The 16,462-nt window shown below is 47.2% G+C and overlaps 1 protein-coding gene across 2 annotated transcripts in view; it reads left to right on the top strand.

The window, feature by feature from the left end:
• Nucleotides 1-16,462, top strand: part of TTC24 (tetratricopeptide repeat domain 24) — a 639,301-nt gene that overhangs the window by 453,645 nt on the left and 169,194 nt on the right. For both annotated transcript variants that reach the window (XM_069607144.1, XM_069607145.1), the window contains one exon: nucleotides 2,467-2,627. In XM_069607144.1, coding sequence (XP_069463245.1) covers nucleotides 2,467-2,627 — 161 coding nt within the window. The remainder of the gene's footprint in view (nucleotides 1-2,466; nucleotides 2,628-16,462) is intronic.

Genomic DNA, 16,462 nt, shown 5'->3' with positions numbered 1-16,462 from the left:
ACCGCTGCTGAAGCATGGAATCGCCTTCCTATCTCATTGCGAGATATTTCTGATCATCTCGCCTTTCGGCAAAGATTGAAAACTCTGCTTTTTTAGTGGCCCTATAAGCGCCTTGCTTCACCTTCCTCAGCGCCAAGATGCCTTCGGGTACGTGCGCTTACATGAATGCTTTTAACATAACATAACATAACATAACAGAAGGGAAACCCCCACCTATAACGCACTCCTTTGGAGCTGAGCCACTTTGTCAGAGGTGCGCAGAGTCTCCTCCTGGTCAGGGTGAAGGCCGACAGGTCTTGGAACACAGTTGTTTGTGAGGCTCCTCATTTTACCGGGTCCCTTTTTCTTGCCATTTCAAGAATCTTTGATTTCTCCACAAAGTAATGGAATCTCGCCAACACTGACCTTGGACCCCTAGAGCTCCCCCCCGCTCTTAGCGCTCTGTCAATGGTGGGTTTGTTGGTATGTCCTTCATTGAAGAGCTTTCTAAAAACCTCATTTATGGCTTTAATGATGTCGTTCTGTGTTTCTCCTTCTTGCTCCGGTAATCCGAATTTTTTTTCGAAACCGTCCATTTTTAGCACGCACTTCTCTTCCCTTCTCTACAGTTCCGAGAGTGTCCTATCGATTTGGGTCTCTAGTAGGTCCACAGAGGTTTGGTTTGCCTCAAAGCCCCTGATACGGTCATCCATACTATCCACTTTTTTGTCCAGCCCATCTAGTCTTTTGCTAATGTCTGCCCTAAAGCCTCTTATTTCTTCAAGAAGCACCGCCATGGCTTTGCTCATCAAGTGGGCCTCCTCCGGGTCTAGCACTGTCGTGACAGGCATGATTTCCTGTGTTGGGAGGGGTGTCTGGTTGTATTGGAATTTTCGAAGCGAAGCTGCCCAGCTCATGAGAGGCCGACTGATTCCGGGCTACCCAGGCCTCGGGTTGGGGGTTCCACTCTGGGGGGTGCTGGGGGATGCTGTGCGTTAACCCCTTGCTCACTGGTCTATGGTATGACAGATTTTTCCTTTTGAGCCCCCAAGGGCCCCACGAAAACCAAGGGTGCTCCCGGGCCACAGTTAAGGGGGGTGGCTGCCTCTTCTGGTGCGGATCACGGCACAGTGCACAGTCTTCCCTGTAGAGCTTGCAAGTTGCGGGGCCTGGGGGAGGATGCAAGGTCTCACTCGGGGCCACGTGGATCTTCACTAGGGCCTCCATGGGGTCCACTCAGTTTGGCACTGGGATGAAGCGGGCCGGTGGGTGACGGGTAGAAGCTGAGGGAGGCTTCAGCTGGGTCGAAAGGCAGCCCCACTCGGCGGGTTCGCGCACCCAGAGCTCTGCATCGGGCCTCAAGGTTCAGCTGGGTTTTGCAGGGGGGGCAGCAGCGCTGACTAGTTGCAGTGAAGGGTACAGCCGTACCTGAGGAGCTTGGGCTCCGCTCCATTGAAGTCTCTGGAGCCGTGGGTGGGCCCAGCGCCGCTCCGCAGCCCATAGGGGAGAGCCTCCACTCTGTCTCTTTCAATCTTTTTTTCCCCATGGGCTCTCGACCTCGCTCTACCCCAGGGGGGTTACTGCTGGGGGGCTCACAGGACAGCAGGGCTCCCGCCGCTGGAACTATGGACTCCAGACCGTCTGCAGCCTGCACGCTCTGGCCTGTGCTTCACGGTTCTCTGGCGCGGCTCGGGGGCTGGCACTTTTCTCGATACTTCCTGTGTCTAGAGACTAGAGGGTTTCACTGCCACAGTCACCTTGGTGTCAGGCACCTCGGGGTGGGAAGGGGCTGATACCTCAAGCAGGGTATTATCAGGAGGGCTCTAGTTACAGCTAGGCCCTTGGGTGAGGAGCAGCTCATAGAGACTTTCTACATCTCTAGGCCCCCTGGTGGCCAATCCAGACTTGGTTTTTTAACGCAGTGTTTTGCATTTTGAAGCCACGCATTACACCTTTTTCCCAGGGTTTTTCCATGCTTGCCCGAAGGGCATAGGGGTTTGGTGTGAGAGTTTATCTGCCAGTTGGCAGTTTTCCATGTAGTGTGTGAGAGAGAGATGAGTGGACAGATCAGTGAGGTGAGGATTTGAGCTGCAACCACAGAATTCCCAGTGTCCTGTGACTTCTGGCACGTTGCAAAGCTCAGCACAGCACAATTAGGGAGGGGAATGCAGCCTTCTTGTGGTTGCTCACAACTGTGGTCCTGCGAAGAGGCAGAGACCAGTGAGCTGGCCTGAGTTAATGAATTCGCAAGTGCCCATCAGGGACTGGACGGGGAAATTGGTAAGACCTTATCACTCTCCCTGGAGTGCTATGAGAATGAAGAGTTCAGGATAGGGCATTTCATGAACATTTGTTGTTTTCTGTTCCTGTCTGATAGGCCTGTTTGATGATTCCATTTGTATGCAGATCTAAACTCTGTTATAGCGTGAATATGTATAACTGTGGCCCTGAATGAGAATGTTTCCAATTGTTCTATGGTTTGGACAGGTTTCTGAATGATGACCCAGCTCCACAGTCCAGCGGGGATGCAAACAGTCCCATAGGGCCTCCATATCCACTCCAGGGACCGTCCCCACAGCAGAGAGTACCAAGAGAGTGCCAGAGGACCGGTGGGCAACATCATCTCAGAGCAGATGGCAACACTTCAGGTAACATGTTACACTGGGCTGAAATCGTTATGCCATCCTGGGTTTTACTGCCACTGAATGAGTGAAAACTGCAGGTTATGGGTTCAAATTCAAAAAATTCTGGCAGAGCCTTTTACCTGTAGGACATTGATCAAATGAGCATTACTGACTAGGCGAAGTATAGCATTCCTTAGCAACGTTTTTTGGACTTCGGTAAATTAGGCTGTACAATAGACGAGGTTGTGTTTTTTTATATGCATCTAGCAAGCCACATTACAGCTTCCACCCTTCACTCTGAGGCACTGTAATCATGCTCAAACTAAACCAGCGTTCATAGAAATCTAACATGCAGAGTATACAGCACTGCCCTCAAGTGTGTACACTAGGATCACATTGTTACTGAACACAAACGATTGCAACATTATATAAATGAGTTGGAGGGTTGAAAACTAAGAACCGGATATAAACCATCGCATTCAAGTTATTAAACCACAGTATAAGAATTGGTGGAAACGTCATGAGTATGCACTAGTGAGTAAGGAAAATGAGCTTATGTTGCAAATAATAATAACTAAACAAGCTCAATGAAATTAATTAATTTGGGTGATATGAGCCATTAAAATGTTCAAATTAATACCATTTCGGAGGCTGAAATATTTTGAACAATGATACGTACCTCCCGGCAATTATAAGATTCTAGCTTTGGCTACATTGAAGGGGGGTAAATGGAACAAGCAATTTGAATTGGATGACATACTCTCATTATTTCAGAAAGCCAAATCACGAGCTGCAATCATTATACGTGGATTTAAAAATTCTTGTCAAAAACAAAAGCAGTAAAGCGATAAACCTATGGGTTGAAAATTGTGACATAATCTCTCTGCCTTAAACTACACAGAGTAATTAAAACTCCTTATGGAATGATGAATGGTGTAGAACAAGGGACTCACTACCCACCTATGTGCTTTTCTACCACGGGATTATGGAGGGAAAAATATGTAATAATAATATTGGCTACTATTGTAAGAAGTTTCCATGTATAGGCTAAATTTGATACCAACTCATGAAATTATTGAAGCTATCTTTAAGGTCCAGCAAAATGAGTGTGATTGTCTCTTCTGTGGAAACACAGATTTAATTGAACCCTGGAAAACATGGTGACTTCCAGCCCAGCTCTTAATATGCGTAGGTTAAAATATTTTAGGAATTTTGTACATGATGATTTTTGGTTAAGAGTAATGTTCATTAATCAAGTCTCTTTGATTTTAGCAGTAATTATTTACGTGTCCGATCATTACTGATTTACAGTTGTTGATTAATGTATTTTTTCTTGCTTTTTTTGGTTTTGTCTTCATTTATTTATTGTATTTCTTTACTCTTTACTTCTTTTTTCATAATGGTTTTGTTGATACTTTTCTTCTTGTTTTACTCTTTTATAAAAAATGTGTGTAAGATTTGAAAGAAAAAATCACAAAATCACAATAAAAGAAAAAAAGAAACTCCGGCCGGGTGCGGATGGCGGCCCTGCTGCTCCCCACCGGAGTTCTAGGACATTAACAGAGCACAGCAGCCGGTCACGCTCAGCACCCCAGGGGAGAGCCACCAGGCAGAACAGATCAGCCCCGGGGGTCTAAGCCAAAGGGGGCCCCCTGTGAACTAAAGCTGCCGACTCTGGGCGAGAGGCTGCCTCGCTTCCCACTAAAATCACAGGGAACAATGTCCAGGAATCCGAAACCCTCCAAACAAACTGACATAGCTACCCTGCTGTCCACCACCATGGGGGAGAAGGCTAAGAAAGGGGAGCATAATGACACCGCAGGCACACCCACTGACCCCAATATCGAGATGCCAACCCAAGCAGTTACTAAAGCAGACCTCCAGGAGCTCCTATCTGCCATAACTAAGGAGTACCAAAAAGGTACAGAAGAATTAAAAGGCAAAATCTCGTCCCTAGATAGTAGAGTGGGTGAAGTCGAAACCAGGACAGAAGAAATAGAAACAACCCTGTTTGAGCAAAACTACGAGATTGGGGAGGGGGCTGACAGACTCACTGCGCTAGAGGCCAGATGTGAAGCCCTTGAAAACAAGCAAGAAGAAGTGGAAAATAGGTCTAGGTGCAACAATATCCGACTGAGAGGAATCCCGAGTTCCGTCCCCGAGGATGAACTCAACACGTATGTCAACGACTTATTCCGCTTCATCCTAACACTCCCAGACGAAGCCCCCCTGGAATTGGACAGGGTTCATAGGGTTAGAGCCAAACAAAATGCAACCTCCCCGCCAGATGTGTTAGCGAGAGTCCACTTCTACAAAGTCAAGGAAGAAATCATGCGCAAAGCTAGAAGCTCGGCCCGAATTGGCTTCAGAGATGCCGAAATATCCCTGTACCAGGATCTGGCAGCCGTCACACTTGCAAAAAGAAAAGCCCTTAAACCACTCACTGAATGGCTGTGGGAGAGAAAAACGACCTATCGATGGGGGTTCCCCGCAGCTCTAATCTTCAACTGGGAAGGCAAGTCACGACTAATCCCTTCCCCCAGCCGAGCGCTTCATGAACCCAGATGTCGAGGCGGGGGCCCACGGAGGACCAAGGTGGCGTGGTGCCGCAGACCCCAAGGTCCACCGAGCAAAACTAAAAGGGATAACAATCTCTAAGTAAGAAGCTCCCACCAGCTGCAGCTTTAGGCGGGTGGGGCGCCGTGCCCCTTCCCAGACTTATCACCTACCTGGCGGGAAGGGAAACCGAAATGGCTCTGGCTGATCGCATAACACAGACTAGTTATCCCCCAGGAACCTCCAGCCAAGTCGCCCTGGCGACCCATCAGTCTGTCTAGTCCGGGTTGGGAGACTTGAACAATGCCGGAAACTGTCTCAACCCTACCAACGAACAAATGCTGAATATTCTCAACCTGTACTTTAGTGGTCAACAGAAGAGGCACAGTTGCCTCCATCAGAGTTATTACACCGGTCCGGCCGACTGCCCCGTTGGTCAAAGGCTGGTCCGGAAACCTTGTTATTGTTGGGGGGGTCGGGGGAGGGTAGGGGTGAGAGGTTGGGGGGGACCCTCTCAGAGGGGGGAGCCTGGTGGAATAAGGCGCTGAAAAATTTGGAACAAGTAACCTTCAGGGAAGACTACGAACTGAACTACCTTGGACTCAAAGGATGGGTTCGTTAATCAAAACACTCACCATCACGACTTGGAACGTACAAAGTCTCAACGCACCAAGAAAGCAGAAGTTGGTGGAACACAGACTAGACCATCTACCAGCTGACATTGTCTACCTCAAGGAAACTCATCTGATAGCAGAATACGAAAAGCGGATACGTTTCCGACGCTACCCTAAATGCTACTTCGGCTCTGCCACACAGAAAAAAAGAGGAGTCGCAATCCTACTGAGTCAAGATCTACCATTAACTCAGATTACCATCAAAAGAGACCCAAAGGGGAGATTCCTGCTCCTAAAAGGCCTCCTGGTTGAACTACCGATTACCCTGGTGGCAATCTACGGTCCAAACAAGGAGCAAGACCAGTTTCTCCGCAACCTCCTCCCTACCATCACCGTCTTCTCCGCTGGCCACTTACTAATCGGAGAAGACTTTATCCTCCCCCCAGACCCGAGTGTGGACAAGACCCTACCAGCCTCAAGGGAAAACTTCAACAAAGCCCTGGCCATGGCCGGATTCCTATGGGAAACTGAAACAATTGACATATGGAGACTGTGCAACCAGGGAGAAAGGGACTATACCTTCATCTTGCATGTCCACAATGGGTATTCGCGGATCGACCTCTTGCTGGCCACAAACACAATGGCCCCCTATGTGGAGGAAATCCAAATTGGGCATATAGTAATCTCAGATCACGGGCCGGTCACGATGACGCTACTTCTGCACGGAGCTCAGAAACCTACCCAACGGCAATGGAAAATGCAAGATCATATCCATGCCGACGTAGCGGACAGCTCTGACCTCGCTGAGGCGATTCAGAATTATTTCACTGAGAACACAACCCCAGACTCGTCAAGGGCAACAGTGTGGGACGCCATGAAGCTAGTGATCCGAGGGGTGGCAATGGACACAACAGCTAGACTCAAGCGTCAAAATCTGCTGAAGCAACGAAAACTGGAGGAAAGACTAGTAGAACTGGAAAACAAGCTTAAACAAAGCTACACGAAAACAACGAACCGAGAACTAAAATGAGCAAAAAGAGAGCTGGAAATGCACCTAGCAGATCGGGCCGCCAGAGCATTATCCTATACTAAGCAATTTCATTACCTCAATAGTAACAAAGAAAACCGGCTCCTTGCGCACAAATTGAAAAAGCTCCAAACCAGGAACCACATGCAAGCCCTGGTTGACAAAAATGGCTCCCTACACCACCTGGATCCAGAAAAGCTTGAGATAATGGTTCAGCATCACGAGGAAATCATAGCAGGACCACCGACACCAGGCCCGGCCATTGCCCAATTCTTGGCCCCAATCTCAAAGATACAGCCACTTCCCCATATGCTTGACCTGGAGGGCCCAATCTTAGCGGACAAAGTAAGCAAGATGATCCGCCATCTGAAATATACTACGCCCGGGCCGGACGGGCTGACCTCAAAATTCTACAAGAAGTTTGCTCACCTGCTAGCACCCCATCTGGCAAACCTGTACAACTCATTCCTCTCCACTGGCTCCACTACGGCGTCCATGAACAAATCTATAACTGTGCTGATCCCAAAACCTGGGAAAGACAGAACACAATGCGCATCATATAGGCCTATAACTCTTCTAAATAACAATGCGAAAATATTTGCCAAAATATTGGCAAACAGGTTTGCTCAGCTCCTCCCAGAGATCAACCATCCGGATCAAGCAGGTTTCATTCTGGGGCGGGGTACTCAGGACAATTTCCGCAGAACCATCAACATTATAGACTCGGAAAACAGGATGGGCTCGAAGCTGACGGTACTCTCCTTGGATGCGCATAAGGCATTTGATATGCTTGACGGGGGTTACATGAAGGAAACCCTACTGCATTTTGGCTTCGGCCCTAAACTTTGTAAAATGGGTCCTAGCCATCTACCAAAGCCCCTCCACAAGATTGCGCTTAAACGGGGCCAAATCCGGCAAAATCAACATAACCAGAGGCACGAGACAGGGATGACCACTCTCCCCACTCATCTTTGCCCTATCTATGGAGCCATTCAAGGACAGGGTCCATCTGGACCCATCGATACACAGGCTCAGGATAAAAAGGGAATCCTACAAAATAGCCCTACACTCGGACGATGTGCTGCTCACACTCACCCACACGACAGAATCCATAGAAGCCCTATGGCAAACCCTCGAAGAATTCCGGGCAGCCTCAGGGTTCACAATAAATGTCTCCAAATCTGTGGCAATGGGCATCAATGTCCCAAGAAAGCTGAACCTGCACTTCAAGCTGAGCTTCAGATCCCATGGGCAAAAAGCAGCATCAGCTACCTAGGAGTGCAACTACCCAACAAAACGGAGAAGCTGTACAAGACAAACTTCCCGGCACTTTCCAGAGAATTGAAAAAATACATTGGACGCTGGAGAAAACAAGAAATCTCATGGTTTGGCTGGATCACGGCGATAAAAATGAATTTAACCCCACAGCTGCTGTACTTCGCGCAGGCCCTTCCAGTGGCGATCCGGGAAAAGGCCCTACGAAAGCTGCACGGAGATATATTGAACCTCGCCTGGGAATGAAAGAAGTCATGTATCCCGAAACGCATCATGCACCGGATTGCCACAATGGGTGGCCTAGGGGTCCCAGATGTAGCTAGGTACTGTCTCGCAGCTCAGCTAGCCCCAGCCTTCGCCTGGAAGCAGCTTATCAACCGCCCCCGGCAGCTACAAATAGAAGAAGATTGGAGCAAGACCCCGATCGAATCGCTGCCCCACTGCAAAGAACCCAAGGGGACCCAAAACTTGGGCCCTCTACCATCAACGAGGAACACAGTGGCTAGCTGGAAAAAGGCAGCCCGTCTATGGAAATGCAGAAGTACAATGGGACCCTTCACACCAATATGGGACAACCCAGACTTCTCCCCAGGAATCGCACCAAACCATTTTGCGGAGTGGAGAGCCAGGGGCTTAGAGACCATGGCAAAGTTCTTTGAGAATGGCCGCCCACTAAACTTCGAGGAGTGCAAAACAAAATTTAAGATTCCGGAGACTGAAAGGTTTCGCTACAACCAACTGAGGCATTGGCTGTCGAACGAGCAGATCAAGAAACTTGGCAGAAGAGAGCTAACGGCATTAGAACACACCCTTACAGCAAATCCCCCGAGGGGGAAAATCTCCATGCTGTACAAAATGCTGGACAGAACAGACCCCACTAAAAAAGAGCCATATATGCTAAAATGGGAAGATGATATCGGAAGATCGATTGAACCAGAAGAATGGTATCACATCTGGGCCTGTGCGCAAAAAAGCTAAAAATGTGTGACAAACAAAGAAAGTTCGTTCAACGTTTGCTATAGATGGCACCGTACCCCCGCAATCCTTAACAAGTGCAACTCAGCTGGAGGGGATGTCCAGACCGAGGAACCATGTTCCACCTTTTTTGGACCTACCTGAAAGCCACCCAATTCTGGAAGAATACCTTGGAACAAATCCAAGCAATCACCGGGCTCACTATCCCCTCGGACCCGGGAATCGTGCTGTTGGGGGCGACAGGAGATGGCCAATTCCCCTTAATAGGCTGCCTGGCGGACCTCTGCTCCCATCTCCTCACAGCCGCCAAAATCTCCATCGCCAGACTATGGAAAAATCCGGAGGGTCCGTCTATGCAAATGTGGTGGTCCAAATGCTGGGAAATTGTAGCAGCCGAGAAAGTTACGGCCATCAGACACGGCAATAGGCCCAAATTTGAGCGTTCCTGGGCACCCATCCTGGACTACGTGCAGCAATTTCCTGGCATGGCAAGACAGCCCCCGGCGCTGCGCTGGATGGAAACCCAGGACTGAAAAGAAAGAGACATAACATAGGGTTGATGTGCGGAAAGGCTCCTGCATACATCCAAGTCGTTAAAAGCTGAACAGGCTAGAGACACCAACCTGGAAAGGCCTCCGCCGAAGGAACCTATCCTAAGCCCAGACACAGAGATACACCGAGAGTGTTATGTTACACCAACGGTGAACTAAGCAGTCTTCTGTTCCTACTCTGTACATAGCTCCTTTTCCCCGCCCCCTTTTCCCCCACCTCCAATTGTTATTGATATTGTTCTTGAAGAAAATTCAGGATTCGCTATGATTCAGTTAGGCTCAGTGCTGTTTTCTTCTCTTAAATGCTACAACAAGTGTGGAAAGTATGTAACATTTGATGATTTGCATTGCTTGTTGTGACAAAAATAATAAAAATAACGTTAGGAAAAAAAAAAACTCTGCATGTATTCAATTTGTTACATATGGAACAGTTGCAATGCCTTACATCTTTCCAAACACTAATGTTCCCATTTCGTCCCTCCCTCCTCCCCCAACCAACTCCCTCACAACTTATCTTGCACAACACAGGGTTACAGCGTAAATCTTTGCATACTTGCATTCATTGCAACATTCGAGTTATGATCACGGGAATAGTTGAAGACACCATATGCAAACCAGGCGATGCAATAGCATGGTCGATATCTACGGTCAAATAGAATATTTGGCCCAGTAGCAAGGAATCTGGGAGCCCCAAATGGAGCTTAATTTAGGCTCTTCATATTCTCTTTTGTCTCCCCAGAGAGGGATTCCCCCTACAAACCGCATAGTCCACTATTCCCACTCTCCGCTATTAGGCCAGACAGTTCTCACAGGGTTCTCTCTGTCTAGTAATGGTCTGCCCTCACCCCATTTCAGTATGAACATTCCCCAGTCAATGTGAAACTCTTCCATTTTGTCATTTACCATCACAGTGAGTTTTTCCAAGATAAAAATGTCCCAGTTTGTTCATCCATTCCCCCTTTGAGGGGATAGTGCTACACTTCCATCTTTGCGCTATTGCCATTCGCGCCGCTCTTAGCATTGCCTCCCATCATCTTGGTAGCCGGTTTTCCTCTCTCTCTGCCTCATGCACAGCCAGGAGCATTTGCAGTGGATCCATGGACAGGGCTATACCCAACACATCCCTCTTCCAACTAAGAACCTCTGCCCAGAACACCTGGACTTTGGGACAGGACCACCACATCTGATAGGATGTACCTATCATTCCACATTCCCTGGGACAGAGGGGGGGACAGCCCAGCAAACCATGTAACATTTTAAAGTTATGTTCCATTGTCGCCGTAAACAGATTCCCATGAACATAATCTTGTATACCTGATTCCGGGTTTCCTCTGCTTTTTCCCTCCCGGTCTCGGGCTCCCAGAACTGCTTAAAGTTTTGTCTTCCCTCCAGGTTTGCCTTAACCATCGCTCTATACATTTTGAACACAATCCCTTTCAAGGAGGTGGCCTTGTTAATAACTTGTTTGAAGGCTGTTAATGGGTGGAAGAGTTTAGGTAAAATCCTGGGATCTGTACATATGCCCCTCAGGCACAAATAGTCAAACACAGTCATCGCCTCCTCCCCCAGCATCTCCCTCAATGCCTCATTCTTCTTAAACCGTCCCTCCAGGAAGAGTTGCCCCACCCTCTCCAGTCTTCTATCTGAACACAGTTGTGCATGTTTAAATTCCCTTTTACCCAGGTCCATCGGGGGTCCCCACAAGGAACTCAGCAGAGATGGAGAGGCACTCATTTTGTCCATTGTTCTTCCACAGAGTCAATATTACCCCTTCACTGGTTGTTCCCTGAGTTTTATTGGGATAGTTCCACTCGGGGACCACAGCAGGTCTCTCACTTTCTTGGGGTGCGTACATGTCCTCCAGGTAGGTGTCCATGTCATCTCTCGTGTGCTCTAACAGGATATGCAGTTGGGCTGCCTTGTAGTACAGGAAAACATCTGGGAGGGCAAATCCTCCAAAGTCTCTGGGGAGGGTCAAGGTGGTTCTTTAGACTGTTGGTCTTTTCCCTTGCCATATAAATTGGGAAATCATGGAATTGAGTTTCCCAAAAAAAGAGTCTTGAGGGCATATGGGGATCTCTGTGAATAGATATAATAGTTGTGGGAGGACCGACATTTTAATAGAGGTCATCCTGCCATACCATGATAGTGTCAGTGGGGCCCAGCATGTTAGGTCTGCCGCCAATTTAGTTAGGGCCAGGGTATAGTTAACCTCAATCAGACCGGTGAGGTCTCGGTGGAGACATATCTCTAAGAAGGTAATTTCTCTGTTTGTGCGCCTCATCCATCTTCGTGATCCCTGAGGTATCATAGATGCGTGCACAAACTGAAGTGGCATTACACTGGACTTTGTGTTGTTAATTTTTAGTTCTGAGAAGGCCCCAAAGGTGGCAATTTCATCTAGTAATTCGTGAGGGAATGTTGAACCTTGGATAGGTAACATAGAATGTCATCTGCGAACAGTGACAGTTAAACTCGACTTCCCCACAATGTTTCCCTCTAATGCCTGTGTTATTTCTAATCACTATTGCTAGGAGTTCCATTGCGAGGACATATATGAGAGAGGAGATAGGACAGCCCTGTCTGGTTTCCCTGGTTAACTGAAAGGGCTCTGACATTGTGCTGTTAACCAGGACCTTTGCTGTGGGATCCCTATATAGGCCCGAGATTCATTTGCGAAAGTTGGGGCCGAACCCCATTTTCTGAAGTACTTTCCCCATGTACCCCCACTGCACCCTATTGAATGCCTTTTCAGAGTCGATGGAGACCAGGTAACCTTCCAGGTTCTGATCTTGAACCAGGTGCATTAAATCAATTGTTTTCTGAATATTATCCGCGCCCTGGCGACCAGCCATAAAGCCGACCTAGTCGCTATGGACTAATGATGGTATGAGTGTCTCAACTCTGGTGCCCAACGTGTTTGCAAAAATCTTTGCATCTGTGTTTAACAGGGAGATTGGTCTAAATGATTGGCATTGTGTCGAGTCACTACCTTCCTTCGAAATGACCACTAGCAACGCCTCTAATGGGGAGTCAGGAAGGACACCCATTTCCAGCGCTTGGTTGAAGAGTCGCGCCATGAAGGATGCTAGGGTAGAGCAGTACGTCTTGAAGAACCGGACTGTGAATCCATCCTCCCCCGGGGATGTTCCCGATTACATCTACCCTATTGATGAGATTATTTTGTCCGCTGTAATGGGATGTCTAATTCTGTTGCTTTTTCTGGTGGGATACCTGGTATCGGGAGAGCCTCAAGGAATGAGTCTATCTTGATCCCATCCTCCCTGTTTTCAGTTGTATGAAGGCCCTCATAGTATTTATGGAACCCCTCCGCTATATGTTGGTCTTTATATCGCTTTTTTGAGCTTGTTTGACATTCCGATATTACTCTCTTGGCATTTCTCTGCTCATGCAATTTCCAGACTAGTATATTATCTGTGCGTTCCCCATTTCCATATATTTTTGCTTAAGAAATGCAAGCTACCTCTCTGTGTGATATAGGAGCTCTATATCCTTGTACTTTAGCCAGTTTTTCCAGGGTGATTTGGGTTTTCAGAGTCCCCTTAGGTTTCAGCATTTTAATACCTTAAATCCCGTTCCACTTTCTCTCTTTCCATTTCCTTTTTTAGCTCCAAGTCGGATTATCTCCCCTCTTATTGTGGCCTTGAATGCCTCCCAGAATGTTGTTAACCCTACCTCCCTGTTATAATTGAACCGTAAAAACTCTTTTATTGATTTGAGCAAACCCTGGGCCAAGTCCCTATCTTTCAGCAGAAGGTTGTTACACATCCATCTCCCCTTCCTATGCTCTGATTCCTAGTCGCCCAGTTCCACCCTGACCAAGTCATGGTCAGACCAGGGGACCGTTTCTGTAGTTGATTCCATCACTCTATGCATCAGGTTGGAGTCTACTAGGACATACTCTATCCTTGAGTAGGTATCATGTACCTGTGAGTGGAACGTGTATGCTGGTCCTGCTTGTCCCTCCCGGGTCATTGCATCTGCCATTCCCAGTACACCATTTATTTGAGCAAAGCAACATGCCATCTTTTGCTATAAACTAGATACCTTTGACGGGGCTAGCCCCTTTCTATCAGTTGCTCGGTCCAGAATCATATTAAAGTCCCCCCCCCCCCCCCGATGAGCAGGAACCCCTCTACAAATGTTTGGATTTTCCCTTTCACTGTTTCCCAATGTTGGTCCTGACCCTCATTTGGGCAATAAACTGAGGCCAAGGTCACCTTTTGCTCTTTTATCCACCCCTTCACTAATATGTAGTGTCCCTCTGGGCCCCTGAAAGTGGCGAGTTCTGTGAGCCCAACTTGTTAGCAATCACCACTGCTCCCCCTCTCTTTTTGTTATCACATGAGGCGTGGTATATTTTATCATTAACTCTTGCTTTCATAGCTGGTAGCCCCCTCCCCCTCCTCCTCCTCCAGTGAGTTTCTTGCAAGAACATCTAGCTTCAATCGATAAAATTCTTGGATTGTTAGGGATCTTTTCAATGGGGAATTCAGGCCTCTAACATTCAGTGAGGCTAAAGACATCTCAGTGTTCAAGTCAGACATTCAGTGATTTGTTTAAGATCATGTTAAATCTCTGTCCCAATGATTCACTGTGTTCAGACCACCGTGGATTCTTCCCTTGCTTTTCATGGTTATTGGCTTTTTCCCCGTGTTGCGTTAAACCATGCCTATTCTCAAAACGCTTGACCCGTTGCAGGACCACTTTGATGCACAGTTCTTTGCCACTCTTTGACCTTTGTCAACTCTGAGTTGGATACCTTACAGAGACGTTCGAATGAGCATGCACGCAGTGCCGGACCACTCTGTCAAAGGTATGGTATCTTGGTTTCAAAGTTCAATCACTCATCTGTTGTTCAATTTTACCCGCGTTGGAAGCAAAATCCTGCGCACAATCGAAAGTCTTCGATAATGATACTGTCAATAAAGTTGATGACAAAGTAGATAAAGTTGGTTCGAACCCGAATGAGAGAGATCAATTGAAAGCTTTGGGTTAAAGCAAGTTTGTGTTAGAGTGAATTAAATTGGTCCAAGCCCGGCGGAGGGAGATTGTGTGAACATTGTGTTCAAACGGGTCTGAGCCCGGCTGAGGGGGATCCAGGGTGAACCGTGAATCACCCGAGAAATTGACACAATAGAATCCTACAAGAATTGTGTTAAACGGGATCTGGGACGGCTGATGGGGAGCAGAGGAGATTAGGGAATCACCTAAGAAATTGAGTATGTGTGAAATCCTGAGAGGAAAATAACGTATTGTTTGTTTGTCACATCAGGCCCTCTGAAAGAAGAGACTTTGAAAAGCAAAGAGACTTGGGCACAGAAAACCCTGACGCTAATGTTTGAACTGCACCCTCGTGCTAGAGAAGCCAGAGACTGTGCTAAATTCGAGTGTGCCGCCATTTCCCGTGCTGAAAACGTGGGGAAGGGAGGCCAACGGTCTGTATATCCTGACGTATCATTTCTTGAACACTTTCTTTTTCATAACATTGTTTCCCACACGATTTGTATTTAGAGGTAAGGATTGGCAATAGATTTTTTAGTATAGGCCCTTTTGTTTTGACAAGACACCACCAGGACTGCTTTATTATTATTTGATGGTCATGGCTTGCTCCCATCTTTAGAGTTAGAATCAAATGGGTACACTCTTGAATTGTGGTCACTTGTATCTGTCTTACTGTTGATACCATGCCTTCCTTACATTTCCTTCTTTACTTGGCACACACTTACCCAATACTATCCCAAGGTGATACACCTGTTATTGCATTGCTTAAAAGTTCCAAAATGTGGCTTGTCTGGGAGCAATTGTTTTTGCTGCACTGACTCACTATTACCGCAAGAGAGCTTAACTAACACAACCAAATAGTAATGGTGCATTTCAAAGACTTTTTCCAAGTGGTCTCATGAATTTTACGGATGGACAATATAAAAAGCGCCTGGCATTACAGGAGATGGAAACTGTGACAAAATCTATTGTGTTGATATTTTGTACTTTCTTTTGTCCCTATCTCTTTACCCTTTTTGCACTACAAAAGGATGTATTATCACATGCACACGCTTTGTACCTGTTAACACAACCCCAATTCCTGCTCTCACTGAAGTCATATCGGGTAACCAGCGCCGCCCGAGAAGTAAAGAGATTCAGGCGAAGCGTAGATATAGATTTCGAACATGTAAATTCATACCTAGCTGATTCGGCCCACTTGTCTAATAACGTGTACTATAAGCACATGACCAAGGTGGGGAGGGAGACAATGAAGGAGAGCTGCTATGTGTGCTCTCTCATCCCCTCTGCCATGAGAACTTCCAGAACATTCATAGCAACCAAATTCCCAGCAGCAAGAGCACAGTTCCTCATGCACATGTCGCATTGCACAACAAGGCACCAATTCCAAGGGAGATGGGCCACATTAAGATGGATGTCATGAAGACATTCCCATATGAAGATAGCTACATGAAGACTCAAGAGATGATAGACGACTATTGGAGTACTGATAAGAAGATATAATACGTTCCTGGCGGCCTGAACAAAAGAGAGGCCAGAATAGTGACACAGAAGGAATTACAATGTCCAAAGACCGGACAGGGGGAGATAGGAGGAATGCCAGGATTCTGAGAAAGGCCACAGCTACTAGTATACAGACAAATATTTACAGGAGAAGGAATGGTAGGGTGCAAAGCACACACACTCCTGACAGTTTCAGTAGAACGCACAGAAGGAAAATTACGATTGCCACAAGGAGTGAGCAGCAAGTGAAAAACTGCTCACTTGGGTGGAGAACGAAGCAGGTCATATGCCAATCATACCACTCAAGAATGCTTCCTTGTGTTTCCAGAATGA

Source organism: Ambystoma mexicanum, chromosome 1p, assembly GCF_040938575.1.
Source record: "Ambystoma mexicanum isolate Mex_15411 chromosome 1p, UKY_AmexF1_1, whole genome shotgun sequence".
Classification (NCBI taxonomy): domain Eukaryota; kingdom Metazoa; phylum Chordata; class Amphibia; order Caudata; family Ambystomatidae; genus Ambystoma; species Ambystoma mexicanum.
This window is presented reverse-complemented; position numbering and strand designations above follow the sequence as displayed.